This window comes from Corapipo altera, unplaced genomic scaffold (assembly GCF_003945725.1).
Source record: "Corapipo altera isolate COAL_440 unplaced genomic scaffold, ASM394572v1 1, whole genome shotgun sequence".
Taxonomy (NCBI): domain Eukaryota; kingdom Metazoa; phylum Chordata; class Aves; order Passeriformes; family Pipridae; genus Corapipo; species Corapipo altera.
The window spans coordinates 35,080,513-35,101,504 of NW_020884873.1; the positions used below are offsets into that span (position 1 = coordinate 35,080,513).

A 20,992-nucleotide genomic window follows, 5' to 3' on the forward strand; every position below is an offset into this window, starting at 1 on the left:
TTCTGAGCTCTTACATGACCACCCTTGTCAGCAGCACACAAGTGACTATTGCTACAGCTGAGGTCTGAAAATTCAAATTATCTTAAGTGCAAACTGTAATTATTATTTATACTGATAAATAAAAGTGCCTTACTATATACCAGAATAGGACTAATTTCTGCTACACATTCAATTTGATATGAAATTCTAGTTCTGGAATTATTTTCCAAAATTTGAATTTTATTTTGTGATTAACTAGTAATAATACATAGAATATAAAGAGAAAGAATAACTTCAAGTTTTTTTTACAAAGCATACAAATTAGTGGATGTTCCTTACCTTTGATTGGATGACTGTGGTTCTTTGAGCTTGTCAGAACAGAAGCTCTTTAACAAATAAGTAATGAGGTGGTAGGTAATTTGGACTACACAGAGAATGGGGAGTGCTTGGCATGAGATTGGTTGTCCAGGCTACTGAAACTATAAAATGTGTTGGAAGAATCACAAACCAAAATATTGTGGTTTTTAACTAAAAATTAGAAACCATTGTGTTTTGAATCAAAAGGAAATACTTAGATTTTGAGTGTTTTAAATTTAAAAAAATTCAGATGGTTTTTAGATGCATTTTTAAGTGAAATAGTCTTAAAAAAATTACAAATTACAAATTGAAGCAGATGTTTGTTTAAAACATTTTGATTTTTTCAAGATAAATTAATGAATTCATTGGGTTTCTGCTTACGGAGTGCTCTGCAAAAAAAAAAAGAAAAACTACAGTCTTCCTATGAAGTTTCATGGAGCTGCAGTTATGCTACAGCGCATTTTTTATCCTGCGTACAGCAACTGTCACATTCCAAAGCTCATGGTAAGAATAGACTCAATCTAAATAAAGTGATGAGATTTTTATAGCTGCCATTAATTTTTGTGAACTCTTTTTGCAGTTGGATGGCCAAATATTTATTTCTCTATTGATACGTGCAGAAAATCTTAATGAGGTGACCAGGACAGGGTACTAAAGGATGTGTGAAAATGTGTTCTTCAGCCTAGGTTGTGTTACTGCCTTGATTTTTACAGCTCCCAAGGATCCTTAAGGTGTGAGAATGGATTGCTCAGTAGCACAGTAACAGGATTTGAAGTGTTTCACCTCTAGGGCATTGATTTACACCCATTGATTTATTCTGGGTTGGCACTGTCTGAGTGGAGTTATTACCTGAGAGCTTTTGTTTGGCCTATGTGAAATTAAAGACTTAAATTTGTAGTGGACAGATGTCCAAATCACAAAATTGTTTTGCACTAATTATGGTCTTTCAAGTTTCAATAAAGACACAAGGATTAAGTATACATTGAAACTTCGCTCATATCCCTGGTGAGCAATCTTCTTTGTTAAGGCACTTTGTCAGGATATCCTTGACAGTCAGATACTTCTGTCACCATGCCAAATACCCATTTAATCAGTAATGAGAAAACATTCAAGAAAAGACAAACCAGTGACACTAACTTAAAAAAGCCATAGAAAAGTTTCAGGATGAGAATTTCTACTGAATAGAAAACTATTACTCTTGAAGGACTTGGGTACCAGCAGTCTCAAACCCACAGTCATCTCAAATGATTGATTGTCATGTGCCTGATTTTAGTGAAGAAACAGTGAAAAGTTACATGGATGAATCACATTTGTATTTTTGTATCTCTTGCACTGCAGACTGATGCAAAATAGAAGGTTCACTGGATAGAAGCAATTCATGCTGAAATATGGGGAAAGTTCTACTCCAAATTGGCCAAATTATATTAAATACAAGAATAGTACCTGGCCCACTGAAAAAGTGTTTGTGTGTGTCCTGTAACAGCTAGTTCATAACTTAGTGGGAGGAATATTAAACCTTTGTTCTGGATTTTCTAGATGAACTAGCTATAGGGGAGGAAGAAATTGAATCTGACTGGAGCACTCTGTGAGAAAGGGCAATTGCTGCACAGCTCTAGAAAAGACAGAGCCAGACTCTTCCTGGACAGGTACAGTGGTAGGATGAGAGGCAATGGATACAACTCATGACACAGGAAATTTGAGGTTAGATAGGAGATTTTATTTTATTGTATCTTTTACCCCAGAAGTATGGTCAAACAGTGAAACAGGTATCTCAGCGATGGGTGGTTTCAAATGTCAGGATGTTCCCAAACAAATGGATAATGATCCCTAAAGCCCAGCTGCTACAAGAGTACGAAGCACCCAGATTCCCAGGATGTGCAGCTTGAGGATTTCCAAAAGAGAATGTCTCCACTGGAGAATGTAGCTCAGATCTTGTATCTGAGGGCTTAGGAATGACAAAAATGTCTTCCAGGGACAAACATTAATCAGGAAGATCCTTTGAAATGCATCAAGTAAGGGAGGAGACTCATTGACTTTGGTTTCCTAAAACATCATCTAACAAACCCAGAAGATTCTAGATAATTAAAGGCTAATCAATTTTTTTTTTTTTTTTTTTTTTTTTTTAGGTCATGGCTGCTCTAGTCTCTCCTTAATCCTTGCTGGTAAATTGCATGCTAACCTGTGTGCCTGTAGCCATGTAGCTGCACAGTCCTCTTCACTGTTTCTAGATAATTAATAAGACTCCGTGTGAGATCCTGATCTTCTTCCTGTGTGGAAGAAGATGGGTTTATTTTAAAAAACACTTTTTTAATTAATGGAATCACAGAATGTTTTGGATTAGAAGGGATCTTCAATGTATTCTTTCAGTTCAGGGCACATCAATTTTGTTGGTAAAGAAGGCAAAATAGAGGAAAGGGTGGGAAAATGCAGTTTTGAGAGGTGTAACTTGAAATTTTACATGTGCCTGTTGTATGTGGTAAGGAATTCTTACACTATAAAGAATAGTGAGCATTTACTGAGTGCAGGTCTGGGTCAAAATACTTAGTGCTCTGCAAGGTGAATTGGTTACATATTTGGGACAGACTTTCAGTGGGCATCAGTGATATTTTGTCAGTAGAATGGGAGCAGAATAACAGTAATATTTCACATTGAACCAGTAAGGAGACATTCTCCCTAAACTTGAAAAATCCTGGATTTTTTATAGTCATTTCCCTAGTTGATTCATTCTACCAATTAAATCACATCTTGCAGATGCAGCATCACCATCTCTTTTATGTAAACTACTAAACTGATGATTGGTTCTTTGAAAGTAATTGTTTATTACCTCATTTGTGTATTTTTTCTTCATTTTTTTTGATTTGCTAAGTCAAAAAATTGCCTTATTTTTATGAAAGCCAGCTTTTAACATAGGCTGGTTTGTTGGTGTCATTAAATAAAAGACATTAAAAGATTACTGCAGTTGTAGGGAGTTATGCAGTGTAGTTTCAACCTTTAGTGAGTAAAACTTAAACATATGCAAAATTTTGCTACTGAAATCTGTTACTGGCTTTGTCAGCTGGCCCAGCAATATATAGAAACAAAAGAAACTAATTTTCTTGGATTAGTGCAGTGATAAAGTACATGGCATTGTCTTTTGGAGAAAAAGCTCAAAGGGAAATATGCTGTGGTTTATGTTACCCTTCGTTCTGTTTTCCTTTCTGGTTTCTTCCGGGTTCATTGTTGAAAGCTCAAGTGGTTTTTCATTTAAAAATGCCTTTAGGATCTTATTGGCTGTACAGTTTTTATAGATTTAACTAGATTTCCCCCCCCACAAATTTCCTTTTCTATAGGAGCTTTTCTCCTCCCACCCTTCCCTACCAAGAAATCTCCTTTTAGATGCAACGGAGGAGGTGACAGGGCCAAGTGGAGTAAGAGAAGATGGTTGCTGTGGCAACAAAATAAACTTGGCCAGGCATCTGGGGCTCCTGTAAATTATATTTCCAAGGCAGCTGGGCTGGGTGAGTTTCCCAGGGCACTGGTTTGCAGACGTCAGAGGCAGCTCCTTGGGCTCAGTGCTGCTGCCACCACCTTATGCTGCTGCCACTCACGTGCAGTTGCCTCCTTACAGGAAGGACTGTGTCCTCACTACCACCCGTGGTCTGGGCTTCACTGGGATGTGCTGCGAGGGAGCAGCAGTCCTATGGCCACATAAAAGCAAGAGGGATCCACTGCCTATCTACTGCTTGTTAAGCAGACACAAGTTGTTCTGTATGTGCATGTGAAGGGTGCCACACTAGGTCTGAACCAACACATCCCATTTCTTCATAAGGCAAGTTGGGAGATTTGTCAGTAGGGAAACTCCAACCACAGCTTCTGGCTGCAGAGCCAGTATAGTGTATGAGCAGGGCCAGCCCTTGCCTGTTTGCAAAGCAGGTGTTTCCCTTACTGAGCTTATTGAAGGCAAACTTACCTATTTTGCAGGCGAAGACCCTAATCTCCTCCTGGAATTGTTGTCAGAGCGTTTCCTGATTACACAGAGGTACCTTAAAATAACTGTTAATCATGTTCAGCTCTCAGGATGGCTCTGTGCTACTTTTGTCAGATTAAAGGCTAACAAGAGGATTGCTTTTTCCCTAAGCAGTTCATTGGACTCTGCTTATTGAGGCTGCCACTGCCACTTCATTTGATATCCTTAAGCAGCCTTTGAGTTCTGTCTGGACTCATCTTTGGTTTACTAGGCCAGGAGGTGTAGGGATGGAGATAGGACCCGGTTCTGTGACTGCTGCTGCTATGGCTGCAGCAGGGCCAGTGACACTCTGACAGACGCAGTGGTTGCTCCTGCTGCCATGGCCCTGCTGAAAATGAATGATTTTATTGGGCAGACAGCTATTGTGAGAGGTTCAGTTCCTCCTCTTGCTTGTAGTCTCAGGTATCCATTTGAGTGAAGTGTTTGGACCCATATTAATTCAAGGAAGAGAAATGCTCAGCACTGCCTCTGGGAAGGAAGCCCTGCTGCAGCAGTCCTGGCTGGTGGGGGTGGTCCCAGCTGAGGAGCAGCTCTCTGGGGCTTTGGTGGGCAGCTGAGCACGGGGCAGCTCTGTACCCTGGCGGCAAGAATGGCCAGCCACCTCCTGGGCTGCAAAAACAGAGGCACGAGTGGTAGATTAAAAGAAGACATCATCCTCCCTTATTCAACAGTCATTAGACCTTGTCTCAGTGTGCTCAGTTTTGGTCCCCCAAAAGAAAGACACAAACTGGAGTGTGTTCAGCAGAGGACCTCCCACAACATTCAAGATTTGAGCATTTACCCTGCAAGGAAAGTCTGAGGGACTGGGACTTGTTCACCACCTAGTGGAAAGGAGGCTTTTGCAGGGAGCTAACAAGAGCTTGGTGATGGTTAATGAGAAGATGGAGAGAGGCTCTGTGGGAGTCAGGCTCTTTGGGAGACAAAGAGATATTAAGTGTAAGCTAAAAGAGGAGACATACAAACTGAACATAAGGAAAACCTTTTTTTTCACCATAAAACTGTCCAGGGCAGTTGTGCTGTCTATCCTTGGGAGTTTACAAGACCAAACAGAATAAAGCCCTGAGCAAAATGGTCTGAGCTCAGAAGTGACTCTGCTTTGAGCAGAGGGCTGCACTAGAGACCTCCTACTTCCTGATGAAGAGAGAAATTGTCTTTGTATATTCCATTTTTTTGTGTAGACCACCAGATATTGCTATTTCCTCTGGCTTGTCCTATTCTGCTAGTCTACCAGACCAATGCATTCCTGAGGGATTAACCCTGTAACTGGTTTTGCGAGTCTATTTCTCAGAGAATTATTGACAATCCAGGAGAAACCAGGCACTAATGGACTAATATAAAGCATGACATGATTTTTTTTACTTGTATCCTGTATCAATGTTGCAACCCTTGGGCCCAGCAACATGTCTGGGAGAGGCTGGTTATTCTCCTACCTGGGACTGACTGTCTCTATGGCTTTGCCACAAGGAATGTGGTGGGTTTTCTGTGCAAGAATGTGCCTCCAAGTCAGACTATGCTTTTGTTCTGTTATTACCTGACTGTGCTGCATTCTCTTCATTATATGAAACATTTTTGTTCGCCAATATTTTCTGTTGCATGCCTGTGGCTCAAATATATAGCTTTTACCTGATCAAATACTTCTTAGCAGTTCTTTTAATGCTTATGGGTCATGGAACATTAGGCACCAAATAAGGGCTGTCTCTAATAGTGCAGAATGAATGGTCCTTCTGCTGCAAGGCCTCACTTATCACTGTCATAAAAGAAGGAAAACAATATAGCAGGTTTTTTGCTGCTTAAAGAAATCAGCAAGACACTTGAAGAGATCCTTGCACCTGTGTCACAAGTGTTGTGGATTATGTGAAGAACTGCAGCTCTTTCTGCAGGGAAATGTAAGTACAAGGCTTTGGCACTTGTATCCTTGTGAAAACTGAGCTGCTATCGCTAAATGGCCAGGATGAAAAAGCAAGAGGCTAGGAAAGGAGGTGGCTTTATTTTTAATTACATAACATTTATCTACTCAGAAGCCTTTTGGTTTTGATAAAAGAAGAGCTCATCAGATGTAGATTGCAATCCTGAAATTCAGAAAACAGAGTAATAGGTTTTATTTTGGGGGCTTTTGATTTAGTAATGTTTTTCAACAATCCTAGGAAACAGGTTATGCCGTCACATGGATTTACACTAGAGGGTAGAGAGTTTATTTGCTCATGTTCCAGATGTATAGCCTGTAGACAGCATTCTTTAATTTTAATAATCAACACATGGAGTGAAGGAAAAAAACCAAAGTTATAATTAACTCATAAACAACCAGCAATATCTAGCTATGAACTGTAGCAGTGGTTCCTTCAGATTACTTTCATACTGTTTGAAATTAACTTAATTTGAAAAAGGTGTTGGCAATACACATAGTGTTAAATGCAAGTGGCTCTGCACACTTACCATTTTTTCTTTAAGTAAATTTTATTTATATGAAATGTTGCATAGTTTCTTGGATATCTATGCACATGAGTTTTTAGTCTCTTCAATTAAAGACAAACTAGTCTGTTTCTTTAATTTGAGAAAACCTAGGCTTCATTACATAAACCAGCAATGAGATCCTCTCATCTCAGCAAAAATGTTATTTTTATCAAAATGAAATTTCAGCAATGAAATTGTTTGTTGGAATTGCTGCTTGCTTAGTCAGGAAGATTTTTCGTTGTTATTTATTGTGCTTTGGTAGGCATGTGTTCATACACTCACACTTTGCATATTCTGTCCAGACTCTATTTGCAAAATTTTACAATCTAAAGAGCTGATATTGGATGATTCTGTCTTTCTGAATCGTCTGTATTTGCAGTTGATCTCTTTGTAGAATCTGATTTTCAGTAGAACAGAGGTTATAGAGCTAAGCTTTAATTTATTCAAAGCACTAGTGTTAGCCAGTTAAGCTTTCACCAAACTTGGGATGTGAACTGTGATAAAGAAAGAATCTTTTCTTATTTCTCCAGATTTTTTAAGTATAGAGCTTTCTCTCTTTAGCGTTACAGGTAAGATTTGAAAATGTTGGACTATTTGAACATCACCTGATCTTGGTGAAATGATGCAGTTAGAAACCTAATATAAGATTCACATTGTGCTCTAACGTATTTTTAATATAAAGTTTTTAATATCAAGTTTTTGGAACAGCCAAACTGAAAAAAATTACTTAAGAGGAACTACATATCAAACCATCATCAATAATGTACAAGATAGAGTAGATCAGAGTAATTTTTGACTAAACCATTTTTAGTTGGAAAACATTGACAGGACTGAACTTAAACTGCTTGTGGGAGATCCTTTTTGATTAATTTCCTGGCTTAAAATAGTTTTGAAAAAGTTTTAAAATGGTGGAAACAACCCACTTTGCCGTTTTCCAAATTAAGATTTTAGTTTTTCTTAATTGTTGAAAAAATGGTTTTGAAATGTGTTTATTTTATAGTAATATCAGCAATAAAATGAGAATTTTAAAACTGAAATATCTTGGTAAAGTATGTCTTCTGTTGACATTTTCAAATTGCAAAAGATTTGAGAATTTGGCCTTTATTTTCCTTTCAATGGAAAGCTTTTGAAATCATGAATATTTTTGTGTGCTAAGAGGTTAGTTTCCCACTGAGATCTGTTACAGTACATGAAAAGGGATAGCAGAGGGGGAAACAAAACAGGAACTTGTGATAAATAGATGTAGTTTGGGAGGTAGGACAAATAGGAAGTTAGGAATCACCAAGTGGAGTAAGCTAGAGGGTATACCGGAAGGCAAATGTATTGCACATAAAAGTAAGGAACATAAAGAAGGTGAGGACATTGTAGCAGTGAATAGAAATGAGGAATGATAAATATATTACAGATAGGGTAGAACTCTCCAGACCCACATACGGAATAATAGAGAATTAAAATAATATTTATCAAAATAAATCTGCTAATCCAAATTCCAGCTCCAGTGCAAGGTTACTGCCTAACCATGCATACTTAAATCATTTACGCTACTGTATTTCTGGTTGGATTTCATAAGAAGCATTCAGCATCATTTTAACAAGTATGCTATTGCCTCAGGGATCTTTCTCCTTGGAAAGGCTTGGAATAACTACCTTCCGACACTGGTTTTTGCTTGTCTTGCAGCAGCCTCCCAAATTACATCTCCAAGTGAAAGTGAAATTAAACCAAGCAGGATATCAAATTCCTTCACTGAAAATCTTGAGAAAGAATACTTGTTCAATATAGTACCTAGGGAATTAAAGCTGTGTAAGTGATCTGAGTGAATAACTGAGAGAGCAAAGAGGATTATAATACCACGACAGTAGTGTAAGAGCATAAACTGTTTAGAATGAATTCTAATTAGGCAGAATATTACTGTTTGTTACAAGAGAAGAACTTTTCTCCTTTCTGCTTTTTATTTTCTTTTGAGTGTTTCCGCTTTCTAGATTTGATCTTCAGCAAATGAATTAATATAGCCTTTTAAAAGAAATAGGAAACAGTACCAAGTTGCATTGTTATATATGCCAGAGAGAAACGGATCAATGGTTATTACAATTTCCAGATTAATTTGCATTCTTTTAACTGACTTGGTCTTTGGAGGAACAGCAGATTAGCTCTTGATTACTAGGGGGTGAACAATTCACAGTGAATAATTTATTTGGGAAATGATTTATGACTTAGAATAATTTATTTCCCTAAATGAATTCACTGGATGTTGTACATGGCTTTTAAGTGAACAATTTTCATTCCATAGATTATTCATAATTGGTTATGCAATTTTCATAATTGCATACATTTGTATACTGAAAACAAGATAACAGATCTTAGTCTCTTTAGCATGCTGCTGAATGCCCTGCTATGGCAGAGGTTTAGCAAAACTGGAAATCTGCAGGAATCAATAGGAATTCTGCAATCTGAGGCCAAATTACACAATTTTCATTGTCTTCTTACTATTCCAAGTATGTGTTTTTGCTAGCAAATATTGCTTTCTTTCAACTTGTATCTAGTCAGCATGGACAAATGGCTATTGCAACTGTGGAACTATCTGTGTGATGTACTTGCTGTTTATCTGTAGATGGTTTGAGTACAATGTCTACTGCCAATATCAAACAGCTTTTCCAGTAGTTTTGGCAGCTGCTTGTAGAGAGTGAAGCAGCAGAAGAGTAATGGAGAGCATGGTCAGCTTGTGGAAGAGGAACACACATGACAACTGTAAGACTGTCTGTTAGATGAGTTTTATTCAAGACAAAATACATATCTGGAGGCAAGCGTGGACTGGTGGTTGACAATAATGGTCTAGATCTGGAACGATTAGCAGTGGCTTCCAAATTTGAGAGTAACAAAGACTGCTCTGAGATTTATGGAGTTCAGCATGAATCCGGATACTACTATGAGTGCTCTTAAACTTCTTAGTAGTATGTGCTAACGCTATCCAGAATTGCTACCATCTCTAGACAGCAGTTAAAGCATATGTAGCTGGACTATTTAAGCTCCTTGAATGGATATATGTATGCTGATAGAGAAGCCAGTACTCAGGCACTAGCTCAGGAATTTGTAGATTGGGGGATTGCAGAATTGTAGTAGGTGCTGATAAAATTAATATTTACTGTTGTTTCTGCCCTAGATATCTAAGTTTGTTAACAGGAGGAAAAAACTTTCCATTGAGCTACAAAGTCCAGCTGATCACAGCAGAAGACTGAGTGGTTTGATGATTATTGCTGCCATCCTGGGAGACTTAGTTGACATTTCAATGCCCCTATACTAACAAGGGACTTTCTTGTTGCACAGTTGGATTGAGGAAGAGATTTGTTTAGCTGTTACCTGCATCCTGAGCAACTGTGCACTTTGGAGACTGTAAGGGAAATGGGACTGTCTCTTGACAAAGACAGAGTTTGCTGAACAACGTTTCTTGGAATTATGGCTGTCTGATATTTGCTGCAAAATATCTGGCAGTACAGAGAAAGCCTTACTGCACTTTGAGAAGCAGCATTTGGAGACTTCCCAAGATTTACACGTGGCCAGTGAGATACTGATGCAAAATTGCTGTCTCCACAGATATCTCATCAGACATATTTTGTATTCCCATTTTGAAAAAAATAAAGATGATTAAAAAAAATTAAGTACAATTTATTTCATTTATAGTTCAAATTATTGAAAAATTCATGCATTAGTTCATGAGTGCTTCATGGACTATATAGTAAACTTACAACACACATAGATAGATGCAGTTGTCTTACATAATCACCAGATGCCATTCCTTTACGTCACCTAAACATGACTGCAGTGCTATGTGGCAATGGATTTGCCATATGCAGGATGGAAGAAGTCCTGTCAGAGATGGACTAGTGAAGAAAATGAGAGCAGTTCAAATGTTACAGAAACCGAAGTTTTTAAGGTGGTTTAAACAGGTTTTAAAATGGCTTTTACCTTTTTGCAGAGTCACTGATCTTCTTCCCAACATCCCCTGTGCTCCCACACAAGGTGTCCTGGGAAGGTGTCCTGAGATGTTTCCCATTGGCCTTTGTTAACCCCTTTCTATTGGCTGTTGACCCTTCACCTGATGGTTTTTTCTATGTGACCCTGAACTTGTGATTGGTCCCCTTTTGACCCTCCTGAAAGCCTTATAAACCCCTACCCCACAATAAACTTCCTCTTTCGTCCGTCCCTCCCTGGTGGTCTGTGTGCTCCTTGTGGGGTCACAGGGCCACGTGCTGGGGCGGGGGGAAGGGCATTCACCTTGCAGGTAATGGGCTAGCAGCCTAAAGCCTGGAGGTCTCCCCCATTCCCACTAATCCGTCGGAGGTGCTACAAAGCTGAATCTTGATTTTCTTTCCTTTTATTGCCTATCAGTCTTATTCTCAATATTAGTACTGTCAAGACTTGGTCCTAAATAACATGGAGTCTGCAGGGTGACAACAGAATTAACTATGAAAATCATTACTACTTTTAAAATTACATCTTGAAATCAACTGAAGAAAATATTCCACAAATTGATAGATATGAACCTGTGTCAAGTATTAGTGTGTACTTTTAGGCAGAATTAACCCACAAAATTCTTAAGGAATGCACAAAATAATTTTTTTTTGTTTTTCATAAATTGGAATTTATAAAGTGTTTCTTCTTCTGCTGTTATACACAATGTGATAATTTAAAGCTTAAAGGATTTTCTCCCTAAATCACCTATTCAAATCTATATGATGAAAATTTATTTAAATATAAAATTTGAATCTTGTTTTTCATGTGAACTTTTAAAAGCTATTCCAGGAAAGCGTCTCCATAGTCCTTTTACCCATTTGACTATATTGATCTGCAAGTAAGTAAGAATTGTCACATTTCCTTTCTTTTTAAAAAGGATTAATTATATCTACATAGCTTTTTAACCCAATATAAGTCTGGTCTGATTGAATCTTGCCACTTTTTAAATGTTATACAATAATTTACTCCTCATCAGGTGCGTTGGGATTTGTCCATTCTGTGATTGGACTTGATGATCTTAAAGGTCTTTTCTAACCTAAACAATTCTATGATTCTGTGAAGTCGTTCAGTTTTCACTGAAATATTTGAGTTAGATCATGATGATAGAATGGGAAGCGGCATAGTTGACACTTGGCTGTATTCATACTATTCTCTTTATACTTTACAGGACTTGAGAAAGAGCCAAAGATGATCATAGCATGTTGCACAGTTTGGGATAAGAGCTCTTGTTCCCACTTAAAACTTTGTTTATTTTTAGAATGTTTGGTATAATTTCTCATACATTACTTATGAATATTAAATGAAAAAAAGTAAAGAAGATTTCATGTACTTTTTAAAGTTTTAATCCATTAGAATAGGGAGAAAAAAAATTGACAAGAGAGCTAAAACTAAAATAACAAATATCTACTAAAACATTTGAAACTAGCAGTCCGACACTCAGAGACACAATAGGGTTTACAGGGCTGAAGACCTTCAGCTAACATCAAGGAGTTGCCATAGGCTCCATGTTTGACTGCCCCTGGAAAAACTGAACATCCAAAATCCATTTAAGTTGGATGGTTGCTGATGCTGGGGGGTGTTGCTTGGAGGTGTCTGCACAGGTTTGGGAAGTTCCCTGCATTCAGCAGTACAGGACCAGAAAGCAGTGCTGGCACAAAGAAGACTGAACTGTAGTCATACAGTTTCCTTCAATTTGTGACAAACTTTTTGAATTTTCATTGCTATATTATCTCCTTTTGCTTCCTCATCTCTGAGACCTGTCCCCCCCATCTTCAGCTCTCTGTGCTTCAGTGTAGTCTAGCCTTGTTTCTTGAGTATTTGAGGAGTTCTCTTTTCATTCCTTATTTGTTTTTCTTTTCTTAAAACTGCCCAGATACTGGGAATTCAGGTACCATGTCTGGAGTTCTGGCTTACTTTGCTACAATTCTTGTGGAAAACAAGAGAAAAACAAAGTAAGCAAATCTCCTCTCTGTTCTGTTCCATATAATTAAAAATATTTTCCTCCTTCATTTTTTTTGAGTGTACACCCTCAGTTTCTACTGTCTACATAATTTTGAATGTTGGTCATGTGAATTGCTACCTTTTTTTATTCTGAACTAAAGTACTCTGGGGTGCATGTTTCATTTTTATCTTGAGAAAACTGGGCAGTTAAGGTAATTGGTGGTTTGAGGGGTTTGGTTTCTATTTTAGACAATGTGTACCTAATCCCTGTGGTATGAAAGCAGCATGTGGTATGAAACCAGGGTTGGTTTGCCCTGTAGTGGTTCAAACACTATAGAATAACTTCTATTACCAAAACTCCTGAATTCACTGCAAAGGAACTGTCTTGTAGCAATTGCTGAAGTTAGATATTTGCCTTATCATGAAGAATACAAGAGAGGAGCCCTATTTGTTTATTGATTAGGACTATAAAGGCTGTGACCAAGCAGAGACATAAAGTTGTATTTCCAATTCATCTTTCCTTTTTGATGTTTCAGTGACTGAAACAGAGAAATCTATGTGTCCAGTTTTACAAATCATATTTAAATCTTGTTAATAAAATGTAGCACTACCATTTCCAGCCTTCTTCCTCTACTTATCTGAAATTAAAAGCACAAACAAGTATAACATTCACAAATCATCCATATTTGGTATCTGGTTGGGAATTTTGAAGTGGTAAATATAAAAGTGCAAGATCATCTGGCTAATACAAAACAAGTTTGAAAAACTCTGGAAGAATAATGGTCATAGAAAGTTCACCTAAGTCTCTTGATATAAATCCTTTAGTATTGTGGTATCTGTGTTCATGTTGTGCCAGCATACTCATATAAAAATTGTACTGAATTAAAGTAAGATCAGCATTAAACAGCCAGAAGGTAAGTAATACAAACTAACATTGACCTGTGCTTCAAAATTTTTAGTAGATTACTAATGGTACATTTTCTTGCATTTCAGAAACACTTTATTTGTTATTAAGATTTACTTCACCTCATTTCGAACAAGAGAAAAGAAGTTTCTACTTTGAGAAACGGAGATGTTGAGATAGGTAGTACGTAGTCTTTTGGATGGATGTTGAAGAAGAAGTGATATTCTCATTATAGAGAGTTAGTTATAAGTATGTAAAGCAAGAAGTAGGCATGACGTTGTGGGACACAGAAGAGAGAGGCCTATACATGACATGTTTTCCAAGATTAATGAACAACTAAGTGACCCCTGAACCAGTAATAGTTCATGACGGGTTTCCTCTATAGAACAATTGCCATTCTTAGCAGATAGTAGGTATGTTTGAACTTAAGCAGACTTGACTTCTAGCAGCATCCACCATGCATGAAAAGTCGGGGTTGTAATAGTATGAGTCCAAGGACGAGTAATTGCTGTCTGTGAGTCTTTCCCTGAGCTGCTCTTCTCTATGAATACACAATCCTTTTACATTTCCAGCATCCTCTTGGATTCTCATGTAATTAAGGTGCCTTGCTTTCTTAGTGATACCTTTTGATTATTTGGATTCCTGCTGGTACTGGAATCCTGTGGTCCTCTGCTGACTTGGCACTTTCTCCAGTAAGCTGTAGCTCACAGCAGTATCCTGGGAAAAGGAATCCTGATATGTTTCCTATTACAGAGGCCAGTGCCATGAGCATTGCTGGCTTTAGTACGTAATTAACTTAGCTGAAGATAAAGCTTGTAAGCTGTTCTGTGTTCTTTGGTCTCAGTTTGGTACTTCTAGATGGCCTGAGAACTGACCATGCCATGCCTTTGTCTTTGGTAGCTTTTAAAAGGTCTTCTGAACTATGACCTAGCATCTCACTAGTCAATGACTTATAAATAATATTATATAGACTACGGTTATTTCAATGTGTAGAAACTGAAAGCAGTGAAAACTTGCATCCACTGTCATGTAAGCAAACCTCATGTTTTAATTACTTCACTTCTTGTCCTAATTCATGAAAAAAGTAATTTGTGTGAAGTACTTTTTGAAGTTCTTAATTGAATAGAACCACGTTTATACTTAAAGTTAAGTTCCTTGCCAAATGAAGTTTTGTGCCACAATGCACAAAACTGTAACAGAAGCTCGTTCTGAGAGAGCAAACTAAAAGAAAACAGAAATGAAAATTATAATCAATATGTGTATTTTAATGGAAAATTAATTTGTTCAAAAATCAGAAAATTAAATTCAAATTTACAAATAAATTTGCTTTCATCACAGTAACAGAAAATATTTGCAAATTATTTCTCACTTGCATTCTGAAGAGAGGTTTCTAGGAAGACTGTACATCAAAGCTAGTGACAAATTAAGCTGCAATGAGACATGAGAGAAGGTCTTCTCTTAGATTAATAAATGGTTAAATGTTAGGAAAAAAAAAATTTTTGTTCCTGTATTAAAAGATCATTGGTGAAGTCTAGAAGAATCTATGCTAAGCCTGTCTGTTCAAGGTGTTCATAAATGATCTGGAAAAAGAGGTGAATAAGGAGGTGACAAAGTGTGCTAATACTAATCTATTCAGTGAAGTGAAAATGGAAATTAACTGACGAGAGCTGCAAAAGATTTCACAATGCAGGGAGATGGTGTGATAAGGTGCCAGATGAAATCTAGTGTTGATAGTGATGAAGATTGGGAGAAAAAACTAACTTTGCATACATAGTGATGTACTCTGAATGGTTATTTCCACTCAAGATAGAAATCTTGGAATTATAGTAGATCATTCTATAATAAAGTCATCTCAGTGCTTAGAAATAGCCAATGATTCAACAGTGCACAAAAGCAGCACATAAAATTAAAAGAATTTCTGGAAAGGAATAGAGAACAAAGCAAACATCATTATGGCATTGTAAAAACTTCTGGTCTTTGTCCTTGAGAATTGGTACATACACTTCTAGGGTTCTAGTCCTGAAAACCATATAGTAGAATCAGAAAAGATTTAGAAAAGATAAAGAAGATGTGACTCATGAAAGGTGTGTGATGACTTCTTAAATGAATAGTGACTTTCTATGCCAGTGTACTTCAACCTGAAATAGAGGCATTAGACCAGCTCTGTGTTGGAAATTTTCCATGGGTAAAGGAGAGTTTATTATGGCATTACCATTATGTGCTTTATTTTATACTGTTCCTTAGTTATCATTAATTCACAGTTGCCAGAGATAGGATATTGAATTATATGAATGTTTGATTTGATACACGTATGGCTTCGCCTTTTATATCTTGTTCCTATGGAGAGAAAAAAAGATGTAGTATTTTCTTGTGATTCCGTGTTCACTTGTCAACTAAGAGTAGACTAGAATTTCTGGACTGAAAAAAGGGTATAGATCTTTCTGTCTGTCTGTCAGTCTCTCTCTATGTCTGCACAAGTAAAACATGATAATAGCACATGCAAGGAACCGAAAGCCAAGGAAGTCCATATATAATTTTTATTTTACTCAACTTCTGGAAGACAGTTTGAAATCATGGAATTGTTTAGGCTGGAAAAGACTCCTAAGGTCATCAAGTCCAGTGATTAACCCAGCACTACCAAGTCTTACCAGTAAACGACATCCCTAAGTGCCACATCTACACTTCCATTTTAGTCTATTTTAGTGTTGGTAAGGAGTTATATGAAATGAACATTGTGTTCAATGTGTATAAATTCTTAGAGAAAAGTAAAACCAGCTACCATTGAATATTTATGACCTAAGAAAAATAAGAATTTAGCTAATGAGAGATTTCTGAAAAGTTTTTTGCAGTGCAGTCTTCTGATAAAGGTCACATATATATATATACACACACACACACTCTTTTGGAAATAAACTGCTTTGTAATAAGTTCTTCTTGTTTTAGAATGAGAGGATCCACACATGGAATTAATATCACTTCATTAATATCTTGTAAATAAACATTTTCCTAGTTAAGGTTTGTTTCTAGCTTTTGGAGTAACTTAAATTATCCAGAACTTATCTTGAGTACCAGCAATACAGTGATATTCCATATAACTCCCTGTGTATGTCTTCTATGTTCAGCTCTATCTCAGCATTTGAAGTCTGAACCCCAAATTTAGAAATGAAAATGGCTAGCTTTAAATTTTATTGGTATAAGAGGCATCTCTATTGTAAAATGGAAGGTAGATAATGAGAGAGAGCAGAAAACAATAATGTTTAGAGATTTCAGTTGCCTCCAAATATGTTGTACAAAAGAAATCTCAATAGCTCCTGTGTACCTTTTAACACTAAAAAGGTGTACTGTGAGAAAGATAAAGTGTAAACAAACTAACAGAAGGAAGCAGCAACAAGGATAAAAATGCTTACAGGTAACCTCTATACATTTAAGTAAACTATAAACTTAAGTGCTAATTGGTGAATGCTTTCAAAATACGGAAAACATGTTACATATCAGACAGAAACTGTTAGAACTCACAGACATGCATGTCAAATGAGGAAATAAATGTGAACTTGGCAGTTTAAATGTAAAATTGCAATGAAACTGAACAAAAACAGGTTGAGGGACAACTTCCTAAGGGAAATAGACAAATAACACGCACGCACAAACACACAGCCGTACAGTGGAATTGGGAAATTGCAAGAGAATGTTGAAGATAGGTAGATAATCAAAGTCATTGAGTATAATAAGGCCATTGTGCAGAAAATCTGATTTAATTGTATGCATTTGTGTACTCTCAGAGAAGGTTAGGAAAATACCTTCTTCAGAGTCATTGTTTATGGATGATAAATCTGAGGAACTGTTTCAAATTAAAATGTCAATAAAAGACATTTTTAAGCAATAAAATTAATAGTACCAGGTCAACATGATCTAACAGCTCTAATTTAGATGTTCTAAAGAACTTAAAGTTGCAAGGCCGATAATTGTAATAAGCAACCTACAATTTTGAATGAGTAAGAGGTGGTACCTGTGTTTAAAATGGGGTTTCAGGATGAGAATTACATACCAAGAAATCTGAAATTTGCATTAAACAATTTGATAGACATAATTATAAAGAGTAGAGTTAGTGAACACCTAGATAAATAGATGCAATAAGCACCAATGTGGTTTGGAAACTAGAGGGATGTCACGAGTCAAAAATCTAGAGTTCTTTGAATGTGTCAGTAAACATTGGATAAGGATGATCCAGATGATACAAACTAGTTACAACTGTGAAAGAGATTATAACAAATTCCTTCAACAAAGACCCGTATTGCCACCTTGCTAAAAGATTGCTGGATAGAAATCAATGGTTTGTTCTTATAATGGAGTGTGGTTAAAAATAAAGTCCTGCGAAAGTCTGTGCTGAGCCTGGGCTGTTCAATATATTCATAAATTTGAATTTCACAGACTCATAAATTATTCAGAAAATGAGATGAGCATTGTAGTGAGAAAGTTTGCAGACAAAACAAAGTAATGCCTGGTATTTAAAACAGTCTGTAATGAGATTCTTATGGTACAATACTGAGTTACTGGCTAATAAAATGGCTAATGAAATTCAGTGTTGTTAAATACCAACTGATGCATGCAGAGGAAATGGTCTGAACTACACATGCAGAATAATGACCTCAAAATTACGATTGTTATTATCATTTAGCAATATTAGAATCACAGCAGATATTTCATACAGAATGTCACCTCAATGCTTAACAATGAAAAGGAGAAGTAGGTGTTGAAAATTTGAAGGTAAGGCTTTGAGAACAAACACCAGGATTTCATTTCACTAATACAATTACATGTTACACAGGTTGTTTGAATACTACATGCAAGATTAATTCATTCTATCACAGAAAGATGTAGAAGAACCAGAAAGGGTACAGTGAATTTAACCAAATATGAACCAGAGGCATGGAGCACTGGTGCTATTAGAAAAGACAGTGTAAATTGGGACTCTCCTTTGGAAAATGGACAGGTGTGATGAAATGTGGAAATATGTAATGATCATTCTTTCTTCTTACACTGCAACTAAGGAGCGTAAGAATGTTTTACGCTTAATTTAGAGGTTTAAGACAAAGAAATGGAAGTGCTTTTTCCTTCAACTGATCAGTAAATTCTAAAACTCACCACTATAGGGTATTTTAAAAGGCAAACACATAGATAGTTTCTGAAAATGATGAAAGGTGTTTATAGTTATTTTAGTGGTCTTGGTTCAGCATAAGACCCAGTGAGTCCCCTGTTTGAACTCTGTCCTGTGTTGGTGATTTTTAAATATAGGACAGAGGGCAGACTAAAGTTCTAAAGTTGACTTGTATCAAAGTTCACAAATGAACATCTAAGACCTCATTCTCAACAGCTTTTTGGCACTCTTCCCCATGCAGTCATCAGCATTTATGCAAAGAACATCTAATATAGTGCCACTATTCTTTGGAAGTGTACTTTTTTTTGGCTGGAATAGTTTTAATTTTCTTCATAGTAGGTAGTATGGGGTTATGTTTTAATTTGTGCTGAAAACAGTGTTGGTAACACAGGGATGTTTTAATTACTACTGAGCAATGCTTACGCACCATCGAGGCTTTGGGCCTCTCATGCTACCCTGCCAGTGAGTTGGCTAGGAATGGACAAGGAGCTGCGAGGGGATGGAGCTGGGACAGCTGACCCAAACTGAACAAAGGGATGTCCCATTCCATATGGTGTGGTGCTCAGCATTAAAATCAGGAGGAAAGATGGAGCAAGGGGGGACATTTGGAGTGATAGCGTTTGTCTTCCCAAGTCGCTGTTCTGTGTGATAGAGCCCTGCTTTCCTGGAGGTGCCTCAACACTTGCTTGCCCATGGGAAGTGGTGAATTAGTTCCTTGTTTTGATTTGCTTGAGTGTGCAGCTTTTTCTTTACCTATTGAACTTTCTTTATCTCAACCCATGAGTTTTCTCCCTTTTAACATTCTGTTTCTCTTATCCTTCCTTCTGGGGGGAGTGAGTGAGTGGCTGGGTGGTGCTGACCTGCTGGCTAGGGTTAAGACATCACAGGCAATTTTACAGTACAGACACACATGTAATCATGTTTCCAAACAGCAGACTTGAGTTCAGTATCTTCTTTTACATGACGATTCATGTTTTCAGACACACTGTTCATTGTACAGGAATCACTTCAATAATGAATATTTTCAGCATTTTGCAAATTATTTTTTAATGGTTCATTGTACTGAAGAGTAAACAAATTCATTTTAATCAAAAATATCTGACAGCATAGTATGGCTTCAGATTCAGCATGCAATTTACAATTTTACTCCTGCTAACAGCATGTATATAAGGCAATGCTTTCTTACCCATTGCAGAAATATCATGTATATATTGTTTACTTACAGGGTAATATTAGTACTTAATTATGTGTGAAGCAGTGACAAAGCTGGGTAATTATGCTGAAAGGACAATGTAATTATCCAGGCTCAGCCCTCTTCTCCCTTTGAGGAAAGGAATGGAATAGAAAAACTGGAAAGTTTAAAGGCTGACAGCTGTACTTAATCTGCAAGGAATTTCCTCTGTGCTTGGACTCTCTTTAAAGTTACCAAGGGACTTGGCCTTCGGTCTCCTTTTTGCAATGTGAGATGCTTAATCTCCTGCTAAATGAACTAACTGGAGTAACAGAAGCAATCCAGCTGCAGTGGCATGGAGCTGTACTTAGGCTGGCTGCTCCATTACATACAGTGTACAGGTCTATCTATCACAAGTAGTGGGATTGTAGTTCTAGAGATACAGTGAGATGGTAAACAAGGTAATTATCTTTTCCTGAGTGCTCCTTCAGCAGAGCTAGGTTTTTGCAACATTCCCTTTTAATTAGAGGAATCATCACCGAGATACATATTTGGAAATAAATGACATTTAAAAGGGAAATATTTTTTGTGTTTAGAACCAACTGTATTTAAATAAAAATATTTAATTCTTTTATCCTTACATGTGTCTGAAGCATTGGCATTCTGGAGCTCTCCTGGAAGGATATCTAAACATGCAGGAGGAATGCTTCAGGTCACCACCATGTGGGGTTTTGTCCATTAGAAGTCAAATATGCTGTCTGTATCCATATGGAGATAGTTAGAACAATCTGAATAGGAGTTTTATAAGGAAGATTATGTGAAAGAGACTTTCATGAATCTTATTTAGAATTCCCTTTTTGTCTTGTCACTGCATGCACTTTTTTTACAAAGGCATATAGTGATAGAACAAGGGGGAATGGCTTTAAACTCACAGAGAGTAGGTTTAAATTGGATATTAGGAAGAAATTATTTACTGTGAGGGTGATGAGGCTCTGCAATAGATTGTACAGACAAGTGGTG

The 20,992-nt window shown here is 37.0% G+C and overlaps 1 protein-coding gene across 12 annotated transcripts in view; it reads left to right on the top strand.

Annotated features, from left to right (window-relative positions):
- The window catches only part of FAM19A2 (family with sequence similarity 19 member A2, C-C motif chemokine like), a 180,620-nt gene that overhangs the window by 87,004 nt on the left and 72,624 nt on the right, over positions 1-20,992 (top strand). For 8 of the 12 annotated variants that reach the window (XR_003530124.1, XR_003530120.1, XR_003530121.1 and 5 more), the window contains exon 2: positions 12,675-12,753. The exons of the other annotated variants lie outside the window; for them this stretch is intronic. Coding sequence is in view for 1 of the 8 variants with exons in the window: in XM_027658193.1 (XP_027513994.1) it covers positions 12,695-12,753 (59 nt within the window). In the remaining 7 variants the exon portion in view is untranslated. The remainder of the gene's footprint in view (positions 1-12,674; positions 12,754-20,992) is intronic. 12 annotated transcript variants of the gene reach the window in all.